Source organism: Gorilla gorilla, chromosome 1 (genome assembly GCF_029281585.2).
Source record: "Gorilla gorilla gorilla isolate KB3781 chromosome 1, NHGRI_mGorGor1-v2.1_pri, whole genome shotgun sequence".
Taxonomy (NCBI): Eukaryota; Metazoa; Chordata; class Mammalia; order Primates; family Hominidae; genus Gorilla; species Gorilla gorilla.
The window spans coordinates 148640094-148657340 of record NC_073224.2 but is presented as its reverse complement, the minus strand read 5'-3'; the positions used below and the strand labels follow the sequence as shown (position 1 = coordinate 148657340).

General features: G+C 37.4%; 1 protein-coding gene and 1 pseudogene across 2 annotated transcripts in view; one reads left to right on the top strand and one right to left on the bottom strand.

The window, feature by feature from the left end:
• Positions 1-17247, bottom strand: part of HFM1 (helicase for meiosis 1) — a 142026-nt gene that overhangs the window by 56072 nt on the left and 68707 nt on the right. For both annotated transcript variants that reach the window (XM_055352045.2, XM_019038158.4), the window contains exons 21-25: positions 7971-8062; positions 6398-6504; positions 6255-6302; positions 2611-2708; positions 2397-2528 (exon numbers count right to left, since the gene is read on the bottom strand). In XM_055352045.2, coding sequence (XP_055208020.2) covers positions 2397-2528; positions 2611-2708; positions 6255-6302; positions 6398-6504; positions 7971-8062 — 477 coding nt within the window. The remainder of the gene's footprint in view (positions 1-2396; positions 2529-2610; positions 2709-6254; positions 6303-6397; positions 6505-7970; positions 8063-17247) is intronic.
• On the top strand, positions 11572-13042 carry LOC101140952 (flap endonuclease 1-like; annotated as a pseudogene).

Here is a 17247-nt window from a genome sequence, read left to right as displayed (position 1 = left end):
CTTTATAAAAGAAAGAGAAACTCTGGTCCACATGATGGATGTTTAGTTTTACTATACGTCATCCATAGTCCAATCACCAAGAGATATGTATTTTTGTACTCATGCTTGAAAGAAAGGCAACATGATTCAAGGATCATGCTTGAATGAAGCAAGGGAATACTGCTTTATGAAGCTATGGCTCTCTGACCATTTCTGTCTTAGAAATACAGTTCTATGTTTCTGTATCTAAACCAGACTATTTTAATCTACTGCCTAAAACTTCCAATGCTTTTCCATTATATTTAGAATGAAGTGGCAATTTCCTTACTGGGGCCAAATTTCCTTACCTATATAATCTGACTACAGCCTTTGTCTCAAATCTAATTTCCTCTAACTCTCCTCTTGCTGACTACTCTCCAGTCACTCTTGCTTTCATTTTATTCCTTAAATACATCAAATTCGGTTGGGCCCAGTGGCTCACACCTGTAATCCCAGCACTTTAGGAGGCCGAGGCGGGCGGATCACCTGAGGTCGGGAGTTCGAGACCAACCTGACCAACATGGAGAAACCCCGTCTCTACTAAAAATACAAAATTAGCCGGGCATGGTGGCACATGCCTGTAATCCCAGCTACTCAGGAGGCTGAGGCAGGAGAATCGCTTGAACCCGGGAGGCGGAGGTTGCGGTGAGCCAAGATCGTGCCATTGTACTCTAGCCTGGGCAACAAAGCAAAACTCCATCTCAAAAACAAACAAACAAACAACAAAAAAAATCAAGTTCATTTTCTTCTTTGGATCTTTCCTATTTCCTTATACTTTCAGAAGGCAGAATTTACAATTCTTATATGCTTATGAATGAATTTATCCAAATCCCCAAATAGAAGACACTGAACAGTATAAAATTCCAAAATATTACTACTTTGTCTAAGGCACATATATTACATGTATTACTGGTGAAGGTATGACCCTATTTCCTTACTCATATATTTACTGGTTCTTGGGAATTTCTCTTAGTTCTTCTTAAGACTCAGCTTCTAGTATTCATAATTCCTTAATGTTCATTTCCATTTCCCCTCAAAATGTTTATTGACTTTTAACTTTTTCATTTATAGCCACCATTAAAATTAATTTGTATGCATTATTTTTTTCAAGATGCCCAATAACAACTTGGATTTGACTTTTTGTTTAGATTCTCTCACTTTTCTATTATATGATTTTTTTTTTCTGGGCAATATTTGCTTTTTTCTGTTCAGCTGTAATGAGTGTGTGTGAAAACAGGTTAGTTTCAACAATCTGGAAGGGACAGAATGCAATGGATGCCCATATTGACAATACTCTAGAAAGCCAGAAAGATTGGCTTTTTCAAGTATAATGAAATTTACTAGTAATCACTTAGCCAAATTTCAAAATTTTCTAAATGTTGTATGGAACCATCTTTCCAATTGAGAACTCTTGCCTTTGTGGGATGGATGTGGTATTTGGTTGCCAGGACTTCTGTAAGAAGGTGAGCCTTTCCATCAGGAATCTCTCCCCTTACTTTCACCAGCCAATCCCCACTTCACCCCAGCTCCCATGACTTCCTAGTCAGCCCTCTGCCACCCCACTGATTTCAAATTTCCAGATACAAAAGGTAGGTCTTCTTCATAAACAGTTGGTAATCTTTGTTCGAATAAATAACAAAACATCCCTAAAAATCCATTATTTAATTTGTTGATACCCCCAAGATGCATACAAAATTGTAAAATTAACAAGGCTGTCAGTGATGAGATAGTAACTCTCTTTTTAGAATTCTAGCTATCTAAGAAAGAATAGGGTCACAAGGTCACAGGTACCAAACAGGAAAATCCTTTGTAAATGGTACTCCCTACAGTCTCATAGCACACACTACACAAGGTCCCTATAGACAAAATAATCAGGCACAATCTTTTGTCTACAGAATCTCTATGAAAATCAGTATTAATACCCTACTGTTATTGAAAACCAAAAAAAAAATTAAGACATAAAGAAGTGACATAATTTTCTGTAATGAATTAGGAATGGCTGGGACTGCTAACTCCACCTTGTAATTGAGATCAAAACAAAATATTCATCAAAAAAGTGGAAGAGAGGGCATCACATAGTTACCTAATTACTGTAACCAAATTTCCCTCTTGGTATGAGAAAAAATTTTCAAATGACAGCATTAATTTTTATTAGGTTTCTCATGTACTCATGTATCATTCAGTTGATTTCAAATGGAATCCTTTAAGCAGGAGCAAAGGAAAATCAGATTTTCGAAAGTAAAGTACAGCACTTATTTAAGCCTACAAACACATACCTTCCTTGAAGGTCTGTAATCATCACAGAATAATTTTACTAACAGTGAATACAAAATAAATTGCAGACATGGCCAAACTGCCTGCCTGTATTCAGTACCTACCAATTTTTTCCAGTTGTTTGGATACATGCAGAGAGTTTTCCCAAAGTTTACACCTAAAACATTTAGCTAAAATCAAACTATTCAATAGTACAGCAAACTTCTTTTCTTGAGCAGCTACAAAATCTGACAACCCTAAAAAAAAAGTTTCCAGTATTAAATCTAATATACCAGTTTATTGGAAAAATATTTAAAATCCACTAATCCTGTAACATACATCTTGTAATTCGGGAGCCATGTCTGAAAATCTTTGCGGTATCTTGTGTCAAAGCAAAATCTTGTATGGGAAGGCATCCTAGTTGAGCCTGAATAAGACTGGGGGAAAGAAAAAAAATTGTTACTCCCTTTTAAGGGTTATCTATCTCCCAGTATTTGATATCACTCACTGAAGTATTCCTTCTTAAAACTTTTCTCTGCCTTAATTTCTGCAATACTACATGATTATCTTGCATAATTATTATTGCAGGTCAATAATAAAAGTTCATTCCTTTTTCCCCAAATCCTCAAAGTTGTCTTTATTTATTTATTTATTGCTCTTCTTTATTCACTCAATCTCTCTCTAAAAGATCTCATTTCTTCTCAGACTTTCATTATAATCTCTAGATTGATACAAATTACAGGAGACTTTCACTTAGACTGTTACTTTAACCTCAACTATCTCAAATTATTTTCATATTCTCCTCCAATACAGATCTATCTTTTGGCTCTACTATTTCTTTTCAAAGAATTAGAGAAAAATAATACAATTTGTTTAATCAACACATTTTTATTAAATGCTTATTAAGTGCCAGGCATAGTATTAGGTGCTGATAATTCTGTTCAGTGTATGAAGGTCAGTAGCATATTAGCTGGTTATTCAAAACCAGCAGCTGCTGGGCTACTAAATTTGAGGTGTTAGTTGTTCAAGGGGAAAAAAGACACTAGTGCCTATGTGCCTACTATATCCCGGGTTCTTTGCTACCTGTTTTGCCCATAAACTTACCTAATCAGGCATTGATATGCAAATCACTGATGGTTCTAACTAAAATTACTGTACTTATTATTACTCTCTTAAGGGGATCTCTTTTAAAAAACAAACTTCTTCCTAAACTCCTCAGTAGAAGGAGGTCTCTCAATAAGACTGAAACAGCCAGCTATACAAAGAAAAACGGCAGAATAGTTATATTTCATGATTTAGTTTAGCACAAGATACATGAAAATTGAAAGAAGTAATCAACTCACTTCCTGGAATGGATGTATACAGCTGAAATTTAAACTATTCACTTTTTTTGGCTATGGTATATGCATCTGAAAATTATTTTATATCATCTATTAAGAAATAGTTACAAAGATACACAGTATACTATCAAAGAAGGAACTGATGGAAAAATGTAAATGGGGTGCTTTTAAATGCTGGGTAAATAAAACTCCTTGTTAAGCTACCTAGAGATGCACAAATGTGGAGTAAGAAATTGCTGGAGTAAATAAGACTTTTGAAGTAATATTTATTTATATTAAAAAGCAATATTTCTAATAATAAATAGGACACTTTTCAACATCATACTTCCCTGTCAGAAATCTTATTTCAAGAAGCAGTAATAAAACAGGGATAGGAGGAAGGACAGGGATTTAAGCTAGTAGGTACAGAACCATGGCAGGGCTCTCTGTTTCTCTGCACCAGATAAGGCAAGCAGTGATGTCCTGTGATCTTACCCCTGAGCTTGTCCTCAGTAAAAACAGAAGTGCCACAGCGTCAGGTGAGGTGGCACCTCTACCACCTCAACTAACAGGGGCAGAGTTACATGGTAGTTATGACTAACCCAGGGTTAGTAAAAGAATTAAATGAGATAAAGTATTGATTCGGTTAGAATTACGTTCATGACCAGACCATATCAGTTTACACACAAAGAGTTTATTCTTGTGTGTAAAAGGGGAATCCAGAGTTGGGAAGTCCAGGGCTTCGTATGGTGGCTCCACATCATACCCTGTCAGTTCACTGAAAAATACCGGTTAAAGAAAACAGAGCTAGTGCTGAAGAGGGAAGACCTAGGAATTAAAGCTAGGAAGAATTTAAAAATAGCCTTAAATTAAAAGGGCAGAGCCAGGCACGCTGGCTCACGCCTGTAATCCCAGCACTTTGGGAGGCCGAGGCAGGTGGATCACCTTTGAGGTCAGGAGTTCGGGACAAGACTGGCCAACATGGTGAAACCCCATCTCTACTAAAAATACAAAAATTAGCCAGGTGTGATAGTGTGCTCCTGTAATCACAGCTACTCCGGAGGCTGAGGCAGGAGAATCGCTTGAGCCTGGGAGGCAGAGGTTGCAGTGAGCGGAGATCATGCCCTTGCACTTGAGCCTGGGCCACAGTGTGACACTCTGTCTCAAAATAAATAAATAAATAAAAATAATAAAAAGGGCAGAAACCAGAAACTTGAAGGATAAAATCCTAAAACTAAGAGGATTAACATCTACTTGGAGAACAACAGATTTGAAGTTCAGCAAAGTAACAGGGATATGACAAAGCCATGAAAAAGGTAACTATTAGCCATCATCACCTACCAAAAGACTATAAATTTTGGATTAAGACCCCTCCATCCCACACGTACACACATTCTCTCTTCTTGGCTATGCTTAAATAAGATGCACAAAGGCGGGAAATGATAATGGGAATCTAAATTATGATATGTATAAAAACAATTATAAAGTATAATAATTAACTTTAAAATTTGACAGCTTTAATCAAAAGAATATACTACCCAATTTAAGGCAAAGTTAATGGAAGCACTGAAAGTGCAAATAAAGTGTTCCCAAGAAAATGAATGTGGAAAAATACTTGATTTAATTTGACTCAATAATTTATGCAACACAGTATACTGGGGGAAAAAATGAGAAAATCAAGAGTTCTAGATAGCAACATAACCTTGGCGAAGTCATAACTTATCTGGGCATCACTTACGTCGTTTGTAAAATGAGAGGATTGGGCTATATGATCTCTTAAGTTTACTATGATCTCTAAGGATATATGAATTTATAGAAATAAATATTTGAATATAGAAGTACAGCTAAGAAAATAAACATTAACTTCTGTGGTACAAACTACAAATCTGCCTGGTGAGTTGTAAACAACGAGAAGACTGTCTTATAGACTTAAAGGTATTTGGAAGATAAAATTTAATGAGATGTCAGGAAGAATCCCAAAGAAAGAATGGCCTCCTCTAGCTATGGAGGAAAAAGAAATTCTTTGGCTAATTGGTTTTATTGAGCCACATTGAAAAAGATCATTTCACCTTAAATTACATAACACTAAGACCTACATACTCAGAAAGCCAAGCACTCAGTATAGCAGAAAACAGTATCACTGCATTTGTGACTGCAAACTGCTAAAAGTCACAAGTTACAGTGTAACTTTAATTTACTCTTTCAATTACTAGTCTCTGTACAAACTCCCCATTTTTGGCAGAACAGTCATCCACTGTCACATATATACGCCTTTACTCATGATTTTGCTTTTACTCTTTGTCTCTCCCAGAATGCCACTACCATTCAGTAGACATTTATTACACAGGTTTTCATACTGTCCATTATTTTTAAATGTACTACTCTCACTCAAGCTAACTTGAAAGCTCCTGACAATGAGAAGCATAAGAAGCATGTCTTCATTCAACCGTCCACCTTGCCTCAACAGAATACACTCTGAACAAATGTTTGCTAAGAAAAAGCATTCACAAATCATCAATTTTAAAGTCTGAGAGTTCTAAGAAATTAATTTGACATCCACATTCTGACTCATTTTTATGTAATCTTTTCTGTATTAAGAAAAACAAATTAAAAATGTTTTAAAACCAAAAAAAGAAAACTTTCATAAGTATGAATCATCTTTACCAATTTACTTTCATTTCTCTTGTTTTAATTCTTCCTTCCATTGGAAATCTGTAAATAAAACCACATGGCAAAACATTTATTATTATTTATTTTAATTAAATAAAACCTCTTAAAATTATTTAAAACGTATGTAATTTCTGTACCTGATAGTCATCCGATGTGGATCTTTGTTCAAAGTATTCAGTGTTTTCTTTTCATTTATCCTTAACTGTATATCTAGAAATTCCTTGCAGCCAGCTATCAATGTAACCTATAACATTTCAGTAGTTGTCCATTTAATGAAGTCTATTTTTTATTTCCTCTCATCCTTTCTCCAAATTTCTTTATTTTTCATACTGCCTTAAACCATCACAGTTTTATCAATGAACATAACAGAGTTAAAAACCTGCTTTATACATTTTGCTTCTTTAAGGATTCATTCATTCACTAACAAATGCTTACAAACTCCTATTATATACCAGACACTGCATTAGACACCAGGACTATACCAATAAAACTTTAAAGATTAACAAGATAGAATTTAAAATATCTAGCCCAGTGCCTATCACATAGTAATAAATAAGTCCTCAATAAACACTGTTTTTGTTACTCCTACTCCTACTACTACTACTACTGCTATTCTACTGTTCTATAGTTTGCAAATCATTATCTCAATTGAGGATAATTTAGTCATAGAAAGAATGTTTTAGATATTAGGAAATTTGGATTCTAGAGCCTACTTCTGCCAGATGACAAACAAAGCAGTCTCTGTGCTTTGGTTTCCCACATATCTAAAATGGAACTAACACTTGTTTTAATTTTCTTACACACTTGCTAAACTCAAGATCAGATGAGTTAATGTTAATAGTGGGTGTTTTCGACTCTTGATTTCTCCTTAGTTAAGAATAATGTTTACACAAAAATACAAACCTTCTATTTTTCATCAATTGTTGTTTATGTGACTCCTCAATCATAACTGGAATTCTACTGTGCAATTTTTACTACAATAATCTTACCACAGTAATCAAATTAGATATTTTAAATAAAAATGAATGGCTTAAATTTGAGAGTAAATATTTTCTTTTATGAATATTGTTTCATATTCATGTCCTGAGTAAAGGGAGAAAGGACCAATGCAGTCACCATATACCAATGACATGCCTATGGTTCTATTCACTGCTGCAGCTGCAAAGTTGCCCCATTGTTGATATTTTAGCATAACCTGTTATTATTCCCATTTTTTCTACAATCAGTTCTTTTATCTAGGTCATCACCAATACTATTCTATTTCCATTGTTCTCACTGTTCTGACCCAAAATATTTAGGGAAGGGTTGCAAGTACGTGGCACACATGCTGCATGCAACTCACTGTCCTTCACTCATGGCAGACTTTCCTAATATATCACACCACATCATCTTGGAATCTTTCTTACATATTATTACTACCAAGGTAATTAGCATTATCACCTAAGTTGTAAAGTAGTTGCCATACCTATTTTAGTTTTGTATATAAGTTTTCTTAGCTCTGATAAGGGTTAAAACAGAAAATATAATATATTCTAAGAAAGACTATTCCATATCTCATGATCAGAATTATACCAGAGGATATATCTTAGAAATGCTTTCTTTTCTGCTCATTCATTCTTAAATTATATGAGATACACAAATTAGTTGTTTCTCAAATATTATTTTATACTATACCACTATGTATTTATTTTCTAGTGAAAATTAATTTACCAGATCTGATAAGGTTTCTTTTCCACTGATTGTATAAAATTTCTTCACTGTCTCAAATGTAATATAATACCAAGCCATCAATCTTCCTGCTTCTGTAAGAAAAGACAGAAAAATGAACGGTCCCCTCATCAGCTGAAACAACTGTTTTTTTATGTTTTACAAACATTTCCCGAGGGGAGGAGAAGCAAGATGGTAGAACAGAAGCCTAGACCATTGGTCCTCACTGCAGGAACACCAAATTTTAACAACAATCTGCACACACAAAAGCACTCTAGCAGAAAAGCACTGTCACAAGAATCAAAAATCAGGTACCAGCTTGGCCATGGCTGGGTAGAGCAACAAGGAGGCTCTTGGGGTCTCCGAGTCCAGGCCTAGGCTCTTAGACAGCATTTCTGGACCTGCCCTGGGCCAGAGGGGGAGCCTACTGCCCTGAAGGATGCATAGTCCCAGGCCTGGCAGCATTCACTATAAGCTGACAGAAGAGGCCTTGGGCTTTAAGTGAACATCAGTGATGACTTGGCACAACCCCCTGAGGACCAGTGAAGGTCGTGGCAACAGGCAGACTCTTCCAATCCCTGGCTCTCAGACAGTCTCTCAGACAGTATCTCTGGACACACCCAGGACCTGGGGGAACTCACCAACCCGAAGTGAAAGGCCTTGGGAAGGCCCAGTGCTGTGCTGGCTTCAGGTCTGACCCAGCACAGTCCCAGACCATAGGAGTGCTTACATCAGCATAGCCCCAATTCCAAGTGGCTCAGCACAGAGAGAGAGAATCTGTATTTTTGAGAGAAAGTAAGGGAAAAGAACAAGAGTCTTTGCCTGATAGTCCAGAGAATTCTTCTCCATCTTATCCATGAACACCAAGGTGGTAGGTCTACGAATCTGCAAAAACCACAGCATAATCGGGCTTATGGCCAAAGTCCCTTTGAATACCTAGAAAGCCTTCTCAAGAAGGACAGGCAAAAACAAGCCCAGACTGTGAAGACTAGAATAAATACCTGGCTGCTGAATGCTCAGACACCAAAGAACACCTCCAGGAAAACATGACCTCACCAAGTGAACTAAACAAGGCAGCAGGAATGAATCCTAGAGAAAAGAGAGATATGTGGCCTTTCAGACAGAGAATTCAAAATAGCTGTTTTGAAGAAACTCAAAGAAATTCAAGATAACACAGAGAAAGGATTCAGAATTCTATCAGATAAATTTAACAAAGAGATTGAAATAATTAAAAAGAATAAAGCAGAAATCCTAGAGTTGGAAAAATGCAATGACATGCCGAACAACGCATCAGAGTATCTTAACAGCAACACTGATCAAGCAGTAGAAACAGTAAGGGAGCTTGAAGACAGGGTATTTGAAAATACATAGTCAGAGGAGACAAAAGAAAAAATAATTTTAAAAAAATGAAGTACACCTACAAGATCTGGAAAATAGCCTCAAAAGGGCAAATCTAAGAGTTATTGACCTTAAAGAAGCAGTACAAAAAGAGATGGCAGTAAAGTTTATTCAAAAGCATAGTATCACAGAACATCCCAAACACAGAGAAAGATATCAACATTCAAGTAAAAGAAGGTTATAGAATACCAAGCAGATTTAACCCAAAGAAGGCTACCTCATGGTATTTAATAATCAAACTCCCAAAGGTCAAGGATAAAGAAAGGATCCTAAGAGCAGCAAAAAACAAACAGCATAGAATGGAGCTCCAATGTGTCTGGCAGCAGACTTTTCAGTGGAAACCTTACAGGCCATGAGAGAGTGGCAGGATATATTTAAAGTGCTAAAGAAAAAAAAAACCCTTTTACTCTAGAATAGTATACCTGCTGAAAATATCCTTTAACAATGAAGGAGAAATAAAGAGCTTCCTAGGCAAACAAAAGCTGAGGGATTTCATCAACACCAGATCTGTCCTCTAAGAAATGTTCAAGGAAGCTCTTCAATCTGAAAGAAAAGGATATTAATAAGCAAGAAGAAAATCATTTGAAAGTACAAAACTCACTGGTTATAGTAAGCACACAGAAAAACACAGAATATTATAACACTGTAATTGTGGTGTGTAAACTTCTCTTGACTTAAATAGACTAAATGATGAAGCAATCAAAAATAATAGCTACAACAGCTTTTCAAGACACAGAATAACAAGATGTAAAGGGAAACAAGAAAAAGGTAAAAAGCATGGGGATGAAGTTAAAGTGTAGAGTGTTTATTAGTTTTCTTCTTACATTTTTGTTTGCTTGTTTAGGCAATCAGTGTTAGGTTATCATCAGTGTGAAATAATGGGTTACAAGACAGTATTTGCAAACCCCATGGTAACTTCAAATTGAAAGACATACAACAGATACACAAAAAATAAAAAGCAAGAAATTAAAGCATGCCACCAGAGAAAATCACCTTCACTGAACAGAAGACAGGAAAGACAGAAAGAAGGAAGAGAAGACTGTAAAACAACCAGAAAACAAATAACAAAATGACAGGAGTAAGTTCCTACTTATCAATAATAACATTGAATGTAAATGGGCTAAACTCTCCAATAAAAATACATAGACTGAGGCTGGGCACAATGGGTCATGCCTATAATCCCAGCAATTTGCAAGGCCAAGGCAGGAGGATTGCCTGAGCTCAGCACTTTGAGACAAGCGTGAGCAACACGGCAAAACCCCATCTCTACCAAAAATACAAAAAAGTTAGCCAGGAATGGTGGCATGTGCCTGTGATCCCAGCTACTTGGGGGGCTGAGGTAGGAGGGTCACTTGAGCCTGGGACGTGGAGGTTATAGTGAGGAGCACCCAGATATATAAAGCAAATATTATTAGAGATAAAGAGAGAGATAGGCCCCAATATGATGATAGCTGGAGACTTCACCCCACTTTCAGCACTGAACAGATCATCCAGACAGAAAATCGACAAAGAAACATCAAACTTAATCTGCACTATAGACCAAATGGACCTGATAGATATTTACAAAACATTTCATCCAACAGCTGCAGAATACACATCTTTCTCATCAGCACATGGATCATTCAAGGAGAGACCATATGTTAGGTCACAAAACAGGTCTTAAAACAGTTTTAAAAATTGAAATAATATCAAGCATCTTCTGGAATAAAACTAGAAATAAATAGCAAAAGGAATTTTGGAAACTATACAAATACATGGAAATTAAACAACAGGCTCCTAAATGACCAGTGCGTCAATGAATAAATTCAGATGAAAAGTGAAAAATTTTTTGAAACAAATGATAATGGAAACACAACATACCAAAACCAATGGGATACAGCAAAAGTAGTATGAAGAGGAAAGTTTATAGCTACAAGTGCCTACATCAAAAAAGAAGAAAAATGTCAAATAAAAAACCTAATGATGCATCTTAAAGAACTAGAAAAGCAAGTGCTAACCAAACACAAAATTAGTAGAAGAAAAGAAATAATAAATGTCAGAGCAGAAATAAAATTGAAATGAAGAAAACAATACAAAAGACCAATGAAACAAAAATGTTGGTTTCTAGAAAAGGTTAACAAAATTGACAAACCTTCAGCCAGACTAAGAAGAAAAAGAAGGGCTGAGTGTCAGGCGACCCGCAGCTAAGCTGAGGAGGGAAAGTGGGCTTAGGACCGCCTGCCCAGGGCAACCCTGAACCAAGCTTTAGCCGCCGAGGCCTCGTGTCCCAAAGGCCAGTCATCCCTCCTCTGTGTTGCCATGGGTATTCAAGGCCTGGCCAAACTAATTGCTGATGTGGCCCCCAGTGCCACCCAGGAAAATGACATCAAGAGCTACTTTGGCCGTAACGTGGCCATTGATGCCTCTATGAGCATTTATCAGTTCCTGATTGCTGTTCGCCAGGGTGGGGATGTGCTGCAGAACGAGGAAGGTGAGACCACCAGCCACCTGATAGGCATGTTCTACCGCACTATTCGCGTGATGGAGAACAGCATCAAGCCCATGTATGTCTTTGAGGGCAAGCCACCACAGCTCAAGTCAGGCGAGCTGGCCAAATGCAGTGAACTGCGGGGCTGAGGCAGAGAAGGAGCTACAGCAGGCTCAGGCTGCTGGGGCAGAGCAGGTGGTGGAAAAATTCACTAAGTGGCTGGTGAAGGTCACTAAGCAGCACAACGATGAGTGCAAACATCTGCTGAGCCTCATGGGCATCCCTTACCTTGATGCACTCAGCGAGGCAGAGGCCAGCTGTGCTGCCCTGGTGAAGGCTGGCAAAGTCTATCCTGTGGCTACTGAGGACATGGACTGCTTCACCTTCGGCAGCCCTGTGCTAATGCAACACCTGACTGCCAGTGAAGCCAAAAAGCTGCCAATCCAGGAATTCCACCTGAGCTGGATTCTGCAGGAGCTAGAACCAGGAACAGTTTGTGGATCTGTGCATCCTGCTAGGCAGTGACTACTGTGAGAGTATCTGGAGTATTGGGCCCAAGCGGGCTGTGGACCTAATCCAGAAGCACAAGAGCATCGAGGAGATCGTGCGGCGACTTGACCCCAACAAGTACCCTTTGCCAGAAAATCGGCTCCACAAGGAGGCTTACCAGCTCTTCTTGGAACCTGAGGTGCTGGGCCCAGAGTCTGTGGAGCTGAAGTGGAGCGAGCCAAATGAAGAAGAGCTGGTCAAGCTCGTGTGTGGTGAAAAGCAGTTCTCTGAGGAGCGAATCCACAGTGGGGTCAAGAGGCTGAGTAAGAGTCATTAAGGCAGCACCCAGGGCCGCCTGGATGATTTCTTCAAGGTGACTGGCTCACTCTCTTCAGCTAAGTGCAAGGAGCCAGAATCAAAGGGATCCACTAAGAAGAAGGCAAAGACTGGGGCAGCAAGGAAGTTTAAAAGGGGAAAATAAATGTGTTTCCCCATTATACCTCCTTGACACCAGAATATTTGCCCTCTTGTACCCTTAAGAGCTACAGCTAGAGAAACCTTCACAGGGGTGGAGAGAGGATTCTAAGGTTTTTCTAGTGTGACCCTTTTCAGTAGTGCTAGTCCCTTTTTTACTTGATCTTAATGGCAAGAAGGCCACAGAGGTACTTTTCCTTTTTTAGCTCAGGAAAATATGTCAGGCTCAAACCACTTCTCAGGCAGTTTAGTGGACGGACAGTAAGTCCATTGTTACATGAAAGTGATAGATAGCAACAAGTTTTGGAGAAGAGAGAGGGAGATAAAAGGGGGAGACAAAAGATGTACAAAAATGATTTCCTGGCTGGCCAACTGGTGGCCAGTGGGAGGTGATGGTGGACCTAGACTGCTTTTCTGTCTTGTTCAGCCTTGACCCACCTTGAGAGACAGCCATCAGGAAGGCGCATCTTAGCAGATGGGAGGAACTGCTGAGAGAAGATAGGCAGAGAGCTGGAGCCCCTGGAGTTGACTGTGTCTGTGTTTGTGACTGATTACTGGCTGTGTCTTGGGTGGGCAGACACTTGAACTTGCTATGTAATTTGTGTCTAGTTATTCAGAGGAGTAAGACAGTGATGTTCATCTGGCAATCAGCTGAGTTGAGACTTTGGGATAAGACACTGGTTTTCATGTGCTGTTTTTGTTTTAAAGTTATGAAGAAAAAAGTCAATAAAATTATAAAAGTAAAAAAAAAGAAAAAGAAAATATCCAAATAAATAAAATCAGAGATGAAAAAGGAGGCATTACAACTGATACCATACAAATTCAAAGGATCATTAGTGGCTACTAGCAGCAACTACATGCCAATATATTGGAAAACCTAGAAGAAATGAACAAATTCCTAGACACATACAACCTACTAAGATTGAACCATGAAGAAACCCAAAACCTGAACAGAAAAATAATAAGTAATGAGATTGAAACCATAATAAAGTCTCCCTGTAAAGAGAAGCCTGGGACCCAGTGGCTTCACTGCTGAATTCTACCAAACATTTAAAGAAGAACTACCACAAATCCTGCTCAAAAACTGTTTCAAAAAATAGAGGAGGAGGGAATACTTCCAAACTTACTCTACTAGGACGTTATTACCCTGATACCACAACCAGACAAAGACATATCAAAAAAGGGAAACTACAGGCCAATATCTTTGATGAATATTGATGCAAAAACCCTCAACAAAATACTAGCAAACCAAATTCAACAACACACTAAAAAGATTATTCAACATGACCAAGTGGGGTTTATCCCAGGGATGCAAGGATAGTTCAACGTATACAAATCAACCAATGTGATACATCATATCAAGACAGTGAAGAACAGAAATCACAATTGATGCTTAAAAAGCATTTGATAAAATTCAACATCCATTCATTATAAATACCCTCAAAAAGCTGGGTATAGAAGGAATAATAAAGCCATATATCATGACCCACAGCTAGTATCATACTGAATGGGGACAAACGGAAAAGCTTTCCTCTAAGATATGGAATATGACAAGGATGCCCACTTTCACCACTGTTATTCACCATAGTATTGGAAGTCCTAGCTAGAGCAATCAGATAGGAGAAATTAATAAAGGACATTCTCTTGGAAAGGAAGAAGTCAAATTATCCTTGTTTGCAGATGAAATAATCTTATATTTGGAAAAACACAAAGAATCCACAAGAAAACTGTCAGAAATAATAAATTCAGTAATGTTGCAGGATACAACATCAACATGCAAAAATCAGTAGCATTCCTATATGCCAACAGTGAAAACTCTGAAAAAGAAATAAAAAGTAATCCATTTATAATAGCCACAACTAAAATTAAATATCTAGGAAGTAATGAAAGAAGTAAAAGATCTTTGTAATTAAAACTATAAAACACTGATGAAATAAATTGAAGAGGACACCAAAAAATGAAAAAATATTCCATGAAAAACCTGAAAAAGAAATAAAAAAGTAATCCCATTTATAATAGCCACAATTAAAATTAAATATCTAGGAATTAATGAAAGAAGTGAAAGATCTTTGTAATTAAAACTATAAAACACTGGTTGGGTGCAGTGGCTCATGCCTGTAATCCCAGCATTTTGGAAGGCAAAGGCGGGCAGATCACTTCAGGTCAGGAGTTTGAGACTAGCCTGGCCAACACGGCGAAACCCTGTCTCTAGTAAAAATACAAAAATTAGCTGGGTGTGATGGCAGGCGCCTGTAATCCCAGCTACTCAGGAGGCTGAGGCAGGAGAATCACTTGAACCCGAGAGGCAGAGGTTGCAGTGAGCCAAGATCGCACCACTGCACTCTAGCCTGGGCAACAGAGGGAGACTCCATCTCAAAAACAAACAAACAAAGAAACACAAAAACTATAAAACACTGATGAAAGAAATTGAAGAGGACACCAAAAAATGAAAAAATATTCCATGTTCATGGATTGGAAAAATCAATATTGTTAAAATTTCCATATTACCCAAAGTAATCTAGAGATTCAGTGCAATCCCTATCAAAATACCAATGACATTCTTCACAGAAAGAGAAAAAAAAATCCTAAAATTTATATGGAACTACAAAAGATCCAGAATAGCCAAAGCTAGTCTAAGCAAAAAGAACAAAACTGGAGGAATTACATTACCTGATTTCAAACTATACTACAGAGCTATAGTAACCAAAACAGTATGGTACTGGCATAAAAACAGACACATCAATCAATGGAACAGAATAAGGAACCCAGAAAGAAATCCACACACATCCAGTGAACTCATTTTTGACAAAGGTGCCAAGAACATACATTAGGGAAGACAGTCTCTTCAATAAATGGTGCTGGGAAAACTGGATATCCACATGCAGAAAAATGAAACTAGACCCCCTATCTCTTGACATATATAAAAATCAAATCAAAATGGATTAAAGACTTAAATCTAACAACTCAAACTACAAAACTACTGCAAGAAAATATTAGGGAAACTCTCCAGGTCATTGGTCTGGGCAAAAATTTCTTGAGTAATACCCCATAAGCACAGGCAACCAAAAATGGACAAATGGGAACATATCAAGTTAAGAACTTTCTACACAGCAAAGGAAACAATCAACAAAGTGAAAAGAAAACCCACAGAATGGGAGAAAATATTTGCAAACTACCCATCTGACAAAAGATTAATAATTAGAATATATAAGGAGCTCAAACAACTCTACAGGAAAAAATCTAATAATCCAGTTGAAAAATGGGCAAAAGATTTGAATCGACATTTCTCAAAAGAAGACATACAAACAGCAAACAGGCATATGAAAAGGTGCTCCACATCACTGATCATCAGAGAAATGCAAATCAAAAGTACAATGAGATATCATCTCACCGCAGTTACAATGGCTTTTATCCAAATAACAGGCAATAATAAATGCTGGTGAAGATGTGAAGAAAAGGGAACCCCTGTACACTGTTGGTGGGAATGTAAATTAGTACAACCACTATGGAGAATAGTTTGGAGGTTCCTCAAAAAACTAAAAAGAGAGCTACTATATGATCCAGCAATCCCACTGCTGGGTATATACCCAAAAGAAAGGAAATCAGTATATCAAAGAGGTATCTACACTCTCAGTGTTTATTGCAGCAGTGTTCACAATAGCCAAGATTTGGAAGCAACTTAGTGTCCATCAACAGATGAATGGATAAAGAAAATGTGGTACATATGCACAACGGAGTATTAATCAGCCACAGAAAGAATGAGATCCTATCATTTGCAACAACATGGATGGAACCCCAGGTCATTATGCTGAGTGAAATAAGACAGGCACAGAAAGACCAACATTGCATGCTCTTACTTATTTGTGGAATCTGAAAATCAAAATAATTGAACTCATGGACATAGAGAGTAGAAAGACGGTTACCAGAGGCTGGGAAGGGTAGTGGGAGGGTGGAGGGGAGTTTGGTGGGGATGGTTAATGGGTACAAAAATAAAAAAAAAACAGAAAGAATGAATAAGACCTAGTATTTGATAGCATAACAGGGTGACGATAGTCAATAATAATTTGACTGTACATTTTAAAAATAAACAGTATAATTGGATTGTCTGTAACACAAAGGATAAATACTTGAGGGGATGGATTTTCCATGATATGATTATACACATTGCATACCTGCACCAAAATATCTCATGAACTCTAAAAATATATATACTTACTATTTACCGACAAAAATTTAAAAATAATTTAAAACATTTTCTTAACATGTACTTTGTGCCTGTAATGCCACCAGGCACAAAAGACATACCAAAAAATGTAGAAGACACAATCTCTAGAATTTATAGGTTGGCTAGGAAGATAACTACATGCTAAGTACCTAGACGACAAAAAATCAGCTAATGTTAGTATTCACATACAACCTTGAGTATGGAGGAAATCAAACCTAAGAGGAATG